Below are 11,067 nucleotides of genomic sequence, written 5' to 3'. Positions count from 1 at the left end.
TACAAAGGAGGAAGGAAGCCAGCTCGCCCAGCTCTCCTGCCTCATCAATATTCACTCCCAAGATGGGGGAATGAGCGCTGTGCTCCTCAGCCTGTAAGCGCTGCGCTCTGAGATGGCTCCGCCCGGGCATAACTGCCATGCGGAGTGGTGCTGCCACAGTGTGGTGGCACAGGGTACGCAAGACATCTGCACAATGGGCACATCTATCAGTGCAATGATAGCTTCCTGCTAGCTGTCAGTTTGTCTTTAAAGGCATAACTCTGTGTGTCCGCTCGTGGTGGATTTCTACAGTGGGAAATCCGCCACTACCAGAGGACACAGAGCTACCCAGCCACAGCCATGAGCTCACTCTGCAGTCCCTCTGTGACTGCAGTCTGCATATCTTGTGACCCTGCCCTAAGGCTAGGTTTTCAGATTTTTCTGAAAGCCACAAAAGCCTCTACATACCCTATACAGTAATGTACAGTCATGGCCGTAAATGTTGGCACCCCTGAAATTTTTCAAGAAAATTAAGTATTTCTCACAGAAAAGGATTGCAGTAACACATGTTTTGCTATACACATGTTTTCTCCTTTTTTGGTTTAGTTCCAATACACACAAAGGGAATAAAGAGGAAATTGGACATAATGTCACACCAAAAATGGGCTGGACAAAATTATTGGCACCCTTAAATTTAATATTTGGTTGCACACCCTTTGAAAAAAATAACTCAAATCAGTCGCTTCCTATAACCATCAATAAGCTTCTTACACCTCTCAGCCGGAATGTTGGACCACTCTTCCTTTGCAAACTGCTCCAGGTCTCTCTTATTGGAAGGGCGCCTTTTCCCAACAGCAATTTTAAGATCTCTCCACAGGTGTTCAATGGGATTTAGATCTGGACTCCTTGCTGTCCCCTTCAGAACTCTCCAGCACTCTGTTGCCATCCATTTCTGGGTGCTTCTTGACGTATGTTTGGGGTCATTGTCCTGCTGGGTGACCCAAGATCTCGGACACAAAGCCAGCTTTCTGACACTGGGCTGTACAGTGTGACCCTAAATCCTGTTGGTAATCCTCAGATTTCATGATGTCTTGCACACATTCAAGGCACCCAGTGCCAGAGGCAGCAAAACAACCCAAAAACATAATTGGGCCTCCACCTATTTCACTGCAGGCCTCATTCCGTTTTCGGTAAACAGTAGAATGATGTGCTTTACCAAAAAGCTTTATCTTGTTCTCATCTGTCCACAAGACTTTTTTCCCAGAAGGATTTTGGCTTACTCAAGTTCATTTTGGCAAAATGTAGTCTTGCTTTTTTAGGTCTCTGTGTCGTCAGTGGGGTCCTCGTGGGTCTCCTGCCATAGCATTTCATTTCATTTAAATGTTGACTGATAGTTTGCGCTGTCACTGATGCTCCCTGAGCCTGCAGGACAGCTTGAATATCTTTTGGAACTTGTTTGGGGCTGCTTATCCACCATCCGGACTATCTTACATTGACACCTTTTCATCAATTTTTCTCTTCTGTCCACGCCCAGGGAGATGAGCTACAGTGCCATGGGTTGCAAACTTCTTGATAATGTTGTGCACTCTGGACAAAGGCAAATCTAGATCTCTGGAGATTGACCTGTAACCTTGAGATTGTTGATATTTTTCCACAATTTTGGTTCTCAAGTCCTCACAGTTCTCATCTCCACTTTCTGTTGTCCATGCTTGGTGTGGTACACAGACACACAATGCAAAGACGAAGTGAACTTCTCTCCTTTTTATCTGCTTTCCTTTTTATCTGCTTTCAGGTGTGATTTTTTTTTTTTTTTTATATTGCCCACACCTGTTACTTGCCCCAGTTGAGGAGCATCACATGCTTGAAACAATCTTATTTTTCCATAAAAATTTTGTCCAGACCATTTTTGGAGTTTGGTGTGACATTATGTCCAATTTGCTTTATTTTATTTTTTTTCCCTCCCTTTTTTGGTTTAGTTCCAATACACACAAAGGGAATAAACATGTGTATAGCACAACATGTGTTACTGCAATCATTCACTGTGAGAAGTACTTAATTTTCTAGAAAAATTTCAGGGGTGCAAACATTTACGGCCATGACTGTATAAGCACCTTGCATCTATTTGCTGCAATCTATGGCTCTCTCTCTCTGTTGTGAATCCACTTTCTTGACATGCCATTATAATTTAGAAATGTAATAGCGTGCTGGTACTTAAAAGTTTTTCAAGTTGCAAAGCATTGATGTAGATGCATGACTACCAGTGGTTAATTCTTTGCAATGCCTTTAAACCCATGTGAGCTGAATTATATACAGACAGTAAACTTCCAGTATAGCTCTGCATGCTTGTAAATGTAATTCAGTTATTACATTGTGGACAGAGGATGGTAGGCTGTATATGTCGTCTTCTCCCCTAACACAAGTCAAGTAACGTGCAGCCTAGTGTAAAATGGGTGATAAACCTATAACGATTTCCTTCTAGACCAGTGGTGTCAAACTGTGGCCTTCCAGATATAGCAAAACTTCAACTCCCAGCATGCCCGGACAGCCGTTGGCTGTCTGTGCATGCTGGGAGTTGAAGTTTTGCAACATCTGGAGGGCAACAGTTTGACACCACTGGTCTAGACCCTGCTTCATATAATGCAAACAGTAGGAGAAGGGGGGGGGGGGTTCAGCTTTGTATTCACATAATGGCTTCATCTCTGAGGAAGTCACCAGTTTTGGTGACGTAACGCGTGGGGCTTCAGTGTGGACACCCAGCCACAATGAGTATCTTCTTATAATCTTGCACCTCCATCTGTGTGCGGCTTCTTTGATTTTTTTTTTGCTATTACTACAGCAATAGGAATTTATTGTTATATTTTTTTACAGATTGCGGGCCCTGTTTGTTTGTAGCTCCTCATGGACGGGGTATATTTGTGCTTTCCATAGCGTGTTATCTATCACATAGTATCCCCAGTGAGCTGCTACACATCTATTATACAGGAACAGTGGTAGTGCTAAGCATACATTTACTTACCTTCATTGACAGTGTGGTGTCCGCTGGAGGGTGTGCCATTCTTGCCTCCTCCACTTGTTTAGGGTTGCCCAGAATGTCTGGGTTTTTGTTTTTAACTGGATGTCTGCACTTTTTGTGCAATAAAAATATTTTGTTATACTGTATGCCTTGATTGTATATATTTCCCTATATGAGGTGTCCTGCTTCATATAATCAGACGAACACCTCTCAGGATCAAGCAAGGCGCATGGATCCCTTCAAGGGTATGAAAGTATATTACCCATAATTGCAATGTGTTTCACAGAAAACCGCTTCATCAGGCATATTGGGAACAGGGAGGGTCAGTGGTATTTATAGAACACCATTAACCCTTACATGGATAAACAAAAAAAATGTCATAATATAAAAATGATACAAATAGGTTTAATTTTTTAATATGTATATTTGTGTTTGTATCATTTTTATATTCTGAAATTTTGTTGTTTATCCATGTAAGAGTTAATGGTGTTGTATGAATACCACTGACCCTCCCTGTTCCCAATATGCCTGATGAAGCAGTTTTCTGCAAAACTTTCATACCCTTGAAAAGATCCATGCCCCTTCTTGATCCTGAGATCCCCCTGGAGGCGTCCGTCTGTCTATATTTCACACTCGGTTACCATTGTTGTACTTGGCGCAGTACAACCACCGTTGGTGAGCACCAGTTATTCTGGTTTCATTCATATTTTGCCATCACGGTATCACACTACGGAGCGCTTTCCTTTTGTTCTAGTTGCTGCTTCATATAAGGGATGGCTGCCTAGATCCCTAGGTTACACGTAATACACCCCAATTAAATTGGACGGACCTGCTTTATGATACATTTTGCTTGGCTTTACAGTTTTTCAGAAAAAAATAACACAAACAAAAAGTAGATTTTGAAAAATATTCTTGTTTATTTCTTCATTTCATTTACAAGAAAACTCCATGTTAATATGGACAGGCTCAATCAATGGAGGCTTTTCACCTGGCATAATGGCTGAGTCCGTCTTGACCAACCGTTCCTACTCTATACAGAACAGGCACAATATAATGACAACACGCTCCCAAAGACAAACACAATCAATATCTGCCTTTAGGAAAATAAGTTCTGGGATGGAATCTGAAAGTAGAGCTGACCATGTCTGCACCTGCTGATAGAGGACTGTAGAAAGAAGGAAATGTTTGAGCGGCCCATTCAGATGAAGAGCTGTACATTGACAGGACAGACAATGAAATGCATGATGGAACCCCCATGGGCACCGAGGAGGAACAGAGAGGGCCACGGAGCTTGAGATGCTTTCGAAACCAAACAAATGAAACATGTCTTCCTTGAAATGGGTTGATGTTCCTGTAAGCTTTTATTTATTGACCCTGATTCATCTTTTAATGCGGTAATAAAATGACACTTTTGGTGCCAAAACCTGTCCCAACGCTACATGATGCTGGACATTCCAGCCCTGTTTTGTCTACCGTTAACTGTTTCTGAACAAGCACTCACATTGTCACAACAGGCTCAGAAATCAACAACCAGTCTCCTGTATGGAAGATGCGACACCGTTAACTGGGAATGCTTCAAGAAAAGAAAAGTAGTGCAAGTCTCTCTTTGTTGCTTCTGAAGCCCACATCAATTTGGCTAAAATGCGTGAAGCTGGATTGGCATATGTTTTACAGGTCTTCTTAATCCACTCATGCCCCAGATCTTTCCTATGAACCACCACTTACACCGAGACGCAAGAGGCTGACACCCGAAGAACAACTTCTGCTCAGTATGTACATACAGGACAGATCCAGACATTGCTGACATTTTGCATTGCACAACGCTTCACATTTCTAAGGTCTAGTGAAGATGGAATTCATCTGTGAAGATTATGCAAATGCTGTTTTCTTCTTTTTGGAAAAACAAGGCAGTTCCAAGAATTTACATTTAAGTATAAGACAAAACAAAATATCCCAGCACTTGTGGTTCCCTTTTTGAAAACAGTAAAGTATTCAAGTAGAACTTTAATGCTAGGGTCGGTGAAACCTGCAAGAAAGAGACAGGAAGAATTAAGGTCCAGGATGATTAGGTATTTTTTTTTAGAAATGTTTCATTGATCTTTCTCTAAAAAAGATGGATGACTTTATCATTGTTTGCGTTCATTACAGGTTTTTTTTTTTTTACCCTTATTTGCCTAGGTGTGTGTCGTGTACTTCTCCCACATTTATAAAAGAGATGCACGTTCTTTATAAATAGCAATGTAGCTTAGATGTAGACAAGTTTCTAAGGCTATATTCACACGGCAGAATTTCCGCATGCAGAAATCTGCAGGATTATGCATCAAGTTAAGGCCTAATAGACTTCAATGGGATTCCGCACTCCCATTCACACTTGAGAATTTTAGCATACGGATTCCTGGATTCCGCACAATCCAGAAATGAATGTTCATGCAGAATTGGTGCAGATATGCAGAACTTTTGCTGTGTGAATATACCCTTAGTGTGGTCCAGGCTGACAAGAGTGCAAAAATTAGCAATTGATAAATATACAACCACAGCAAAGCTAACCATACCGCAATACAGTCAAGATTGTTCTGGAGTCTAAATGAGTTGCACAAAAATTGTTACCCATTACGCTCAAAAATTTGCAACAATTCCCTCCAATATGTCTTAACATCACTTTCTAAAGTCAGAACATGATGATTGTACGGCACTGAATGGCACTGTTCTCTTTCAGCAGGAACAATCTCATATTGGCATTTTCAGGAAGATCCTGACTGGCATGTAGTTTGTGCAGATGTAGAGGATATTATATAACCAGTTGCTGCAGAACAATATAATATGCTATTCAGATGCTGTACGCTTTCATTTTTGTAAAAGAATGAAGGAGATTCACATCTGTTAGCTTAGGCCGGGTTCACACAGAGTGAAATTTTTAGCACATATTGCATTTTGCATTGGAATATTCCCACAAAATTTGGCCGCATTTTATTTTGCATCCGCATTTAACAGGTTATGGCTGCTTTTTCGCTGCACATACCTGTGTAGAACAGAATATGCGCCGAATTTTAAGATGTGTGAGCCCAGTCTTACTTGCTTTGAATTTCATGCATGAAAGTACACAGCGAATCTCGTAGCATGTAATCATTGAGGTCTGTGCGTGAAACCCTCATTCATACACTGCCTTAAAGGGGTACTCCGCTGGAAAACATTTTTTCTTTAAATCAACCGGTGCCAGAATGTTAAACAGATTTGTAAATTACTTCTATTAAAACATCTTAATCCTTCCAGTATTTATCAGCTGCTATTTGCTCCACAGGAAGTTCTCCTCTTTTTGAATTTCCTTTCTGTCTGACCACAGTGCTCTCTGCTGACACCTCTGTCCATATAAGGAACTGTCCAGAGTACAAGCAAATCACCATAGCAAACCTCTCCTGCTCTGGACAGTTCCTGATATGGACAGAGTTGTCAGCAGAGAGCACTGTGCTCAGACTGAAAAGAACTCCAGAGCGGTCGGACAGAAAGGTAATTTAAAAAGAAAAGAACTTCCTGTGGAGCAAATACCAGCTGATAAGTACTGGAAGGATTAAGATTTTTAAATAGAAGTAATTTACAAATCTGTTTAACTTTCTGGCACCAGTTGATTAAAAAAAAAAAGGGGTATTCCAGGGTTTTTTAACTTTTAAAACAAAGCTGACAGCCAGGACACCTGCACTAAACCAACACACAGGGTTATAGTGCGGGTGCACAGGATTACAATGAGGTATAACTTACCCATTGCGGAGACAGACCAGTTATAAGTGGGCATTGCTAATATGTTAATCGTCGTCTTAGCACAATGCAGGCGGGAACCACCATACCAGCATCCTTGCCTCCATTGTGCAAATCACATGCTATTGCTGGTTACATGCTATGTCCTGTGGATTTTGTACTTGAAAACTGCAGTAAGTAAGGAAAGTGTAAAAATAACCTGAATAACAGGTTTTATAGATTCTGTATGGACATCCTACTATATATCATGAAGAAGAACAGTCACTAAAGAGTGCTCCAACCTGTGTGAATGCAGGACAGGCTGAACTACAGGGACTTTTTTCAGTCTAAATGAGGACTCAGGTCTGTTGATAGACGAGGAAGAGTGGGGCAGTTGCCCATAGCAACCAATCGGATTGCTTCTTTTATTTTTCAGAGGCCTTTTAAAAAAGTTAAAGAAGCGATCTGATTGGTTGCTATTGGCAACTGCTTCACTCTTCCTCTGCACAGGTTTTGATAAATCTCCCCCCCCCCCCTCATATCTACAGAAAAAAGGAGTCATTTACAGAGGCACAAGACAAAAGGGACCAGTGTCTTATCTGCATAAAGAACCGGGGGCTAGAAGAGCCAAACATTACCACTCACCTTGTTAAATGCCTACTTAATTCATGAACCTCCATTTCTGTACTTTTAAACTCATTTAGCTCTTTTCGTATGGCTGCCTGGAATGAGAAGATATGACAAGTGAAATTACAAGGAATTGCTTTATTGACGCTTTATTCCCACCAGCAGCACGCTTTTTAATGCAAGTGTTTTGTTAGATTTCCTTGTAATTTTTAAGATCTCTTCTTTAAGAAAGAAAAATAAATTCTTGTTTACATTAAAATGTTGTCTGCATCAAACTGTAGCAGTGTAAAGCTAGGTCTATATGGCCACGACACCGAACGCATGGCCAAAGATCACTGTGCCACACTGCATCTCAGGTAATGTAAGAGAATGGGGTTGGACTGTGATCTACAAGTGACTGCAACCTGACAGTATGACATGGCGATCTTACAGTAAACCATGTCACTGGCAAAGTTGCCATGTAGCCCTCCCTAGCCTAAGAGTAGGACAATGTCTGGATTAGATCCACATAAAAAAAGAAACAGAGGAGGCACAGTTCATGAATGAATAAAATGTAGGAGAAAAAATTATATATGGAAGAAACTGAAAGATAAAAGATGCATGGATGGGAACCGGTGGTGCACGGATAGGAAACAAAAGTACAAACATCAGCAGTAAATAAGACGGGATGATCCGGCACTCACCGCGTCCATCGCTGGGTCAGAAAAGGCACATGGAAGGAATGAGGGTGGAGAGCTAGACGGGGGCTCAGAGGCAAACACCGGTGGTTTCGTGCTTATTAGCACTTCATCCAGCCTCGCCTGCTCCCCTGTAGGACACTTTTAACTTTGGGTGCCAAATGTGCTCTTTGAACTATGGCAATTTTATATAAGAAATAACACATTTTTTTCACTATATTTTAGAAAAACTTTTAAATATTCATTTGGACACTGAGGCTGTCAGCCATAGCGACAATATTCTACATACCAAATGAAAGAAAAGGATGAGCGTGGATTGTTAGCAATGCAACTAAAAAAATTGGGCAATAGATATTGAATAAATCAGAGATAACATTAAAAAAGTAATAACATTAAACAATGCAAACATTAAAGTAAACTATTATAAAAATACATTTATTTTAAATCTCAACACATTGAAAGTAAAAAAAAAATGTCTATATATAATATCAAGTCAGGAATATAAGTCCCGATGAAAGGCGAGTTAAGTGTTTTTTTTTTATTTTGCTTTACCTAGTTTAAGCATATTGCCCATGATATCCATGCTTTGTGAAAACCTGACCATTTTAGCTGTTTTTTCACCAGCCTCCGGCAGTTGGTTATTCAGAAATCACTCTTCTCCGCTTTTTTGTCAGTTTGTGGACAAAAAAACTGTGATCTTTGAAAACTGTCGGGTTACGCCCATTTTTTGATAAGCCACACCCCTTTGTAAAGTTTTCTGAAACTCTCCGAGTGATGTGTGAGAATGTAGACTATTTTTTGTCCAAACATGTCGCGAAAAGTGTCCCACAGGTGTGCGCCTAAATTTAGTCCACAAAAACCGATAAAAACTGTAGGGTTTGGCTTAGTAAATAAGGGCCAATGTGTATGTGTATGTATCTGTGTATGTTCCAGCATCACAGCCAAAGATTTTAACATGAAACTTGGCACACATGTTACTTATAAGTCAGCAACAAACATAGGATAGATAATTTAACCCTTACTCACCCACATTTGCCAGGGGCGGGGTTTTTGTTTAAAGTCCCATACAAGTCAATGGGAAATATATGTTACTGCATAACTTCCAAAAGGCTGGAGATATTTCAATAATACTTGGTCACATGTTACTTATATGTCAAATAAAAATATATGATCGTTAAATTAACCCTTTCCTACACCCTTATGTAAAAGATGGGTTTTTGTTTCAAGTCCCATGCAAGTATATGGGACATCCAGTACCTTACTCCACAAGCTCCACTCTGCATCTCCTGGTGAATGTGTCAATCCGGCTTGCAAGCCACACCCCATCTCACAAAGACATGCCTATTGTTTAAGCCCCACCCCTTTTATTCTCCACCCTTTTTGTGCATTGGTCTGGCTTGCAAATCACGCCCAGTACCACAAAGCCACATCCCATTCTATTTTCAGCTTACAATATCTTCATTACAAATTAGTCCCACCTGAGGACAGGATATGAGGATGGTACATAAGGATGGGATATGAGGACGGGATATGAGGACAAGATATGAGGATGAGATATCTTTTTACACAAATGTTTAACATTATCTCTTCACAGATCTGGGAGACCCTTGAGGCAACCTAATGCCTTAGGAATCTTTTCCAAGACTATAACAGTAATGTAACTTTTTATAAGCTTTTGATTGGACTAGGCGACTATACTGGAGGCTATACATTGAATATTAAACATATTTCCGGTCCAGAAGTAGAACATGAAAAGACCATGCACATGTCTACTGCTTCTGGCACCTTGGTCAATTCACTCTCCTAAAAGTGCACTGCAAGTTGAAGTCTTGCAGAGAATTGTAGACTTTCTTGTACATCACATCACTTTCTTGGCCTCTAAAGCATTCGACAGACTTTCCTGTCTGGATGGGCTGTTCACCTGGTAGGTAAACTAGTGGTGGTTGGCACTGTGAAGAGGGCACTGTGACTAAAAGCAGATGAGGTAGAGTAGTAGGTGGATCTAAGAGGGTGTAGTGTAGTAGACTCAAGGCCTTCTATGTCCTCAACAATGAAGAATAGATTCCATGATCCTTAGCAATTATGAATAATAAATACAGGAGGGGTACAAACTTTATCAGCGGCCGTTAATCGAGTCCAAGGTTTGTCCGCTCTTCTGTCATAGTCTTGTGCGTCTGCCACCTCCACATAATCACTGAAACGAATAAGGATTTTCTTCTCCCGCAGCTCCTCTACTGTAGGTCTCTGACTGAGCTGTAGAATGAAAAGAGATAAAAATTGTGATAGTGTTCCAAGAATGATTAGATTAGCAGATTCTCCATATTTTTACCTTTCACATGACCTGTTTGGACCATTTGGGTTATAATTTTGTACATCACGTCAGGGGTTGTAAGAGCTGAGCTGTGCAAAAGGCACATTGTGGAATATTTGTTTGATAGAAGTACAGGGCACACATAGTAATAGAAGACTATAAACACTACAGACCCATATCACGGAAAACGTATTTCAGGTGCATGTGAGTGCAAATATACTGGAGTGTAAAGGGACACCCTCTAATAAGTTACGTTTCAAACACAAAACACCCCACAAAGTTAAAGGGATTGTCTAGGTTTTAGTAAATTGAAAAGGTTACTGTAAAGGGGAACTCCGGGGGAAACAAATGGAAAACAAATGTTTTCAAATCAACTGGTGCCAGAAAGTTAAACAGATTTGTAAATTACTTCTATTAAACAATCTTAACCCTTCCAGTACTCATCAGCTGCTGTATACTAGAGATAATTGTGTAGTTCTTTCCAGTCTGACCCCAGTGCTCTCTGCTGACACCTCTGTCCGTGTCAGGAACTGTCCAGATAAGAAGCATATCCCCATAGCAAACCTCTCCTGCTCTGGACAGTTCCTGACACAGACAGAGGTGTCAGCAGAGAGCAGTGTGGTAAGACTGGGAAGACTTCACAAATTTCTCTGTAGTATATGTGTAGTATTCAGCAGCTGATATGTACTGGACGGGTTAATATTTCTAAATAGAAGTAATTTACAAATCTG

General features: G+C 40.6%; 1 protein-coding gene across 8 annotated transcripts in view; it reads right to left on the bottom strand.

Annotated features, from left to right (window-relative positions):
* Positions 1–3,885: 3,885 nt before the first annotated feature.
* The window catches only part of PHACTR1 (phosphatase and actin regulator 1), a 401,179-nt gene continuing 393,997 nt past the window's right edge, over positions 3,886–11,067 (bottom strand). For all 8 annotated transcript variants that reach the window (XM_056521185.1, XM_056521189.1, XM_056521184.1 and 5 more), the window contains 3 exons: positions 10,138–10,278; positions 7,367–7,443; positions 3,886–5,018 (listed from right to left, as the gene is read on the bottom strand). In XM_056521185.1, the coding sequence (XP_056377160.1) occupies positions 5,003–5,018; positions 7,367–7,443; positions 10,138–10,278 (234 nt within the window). In that variant the 3' untranslated portion in view covers positions 3,886–5,002. The remainder of the gene's footprint in view (positions 5,019–7,366; positions 7,444–10,137; positions 10,279–11,067) is intronic.

This window comes from Hyla sarda, chromosome 5 (genome assembly GCF_029499605.1).
Source record: "Hyla sarda isolate aHylSar1 chromosome 5, aHylSar1.hap1, whole genome shotgun sequence".
NCBI classification, from domain to species: Eukaryota; Metazoa; Chordata; class Amphibia; order Anura; family Hylidae; genus Hyla; species Hyla sarda.
This window is presented reverse-complemented; position numbering and strand designations above follow the sequence as displayed.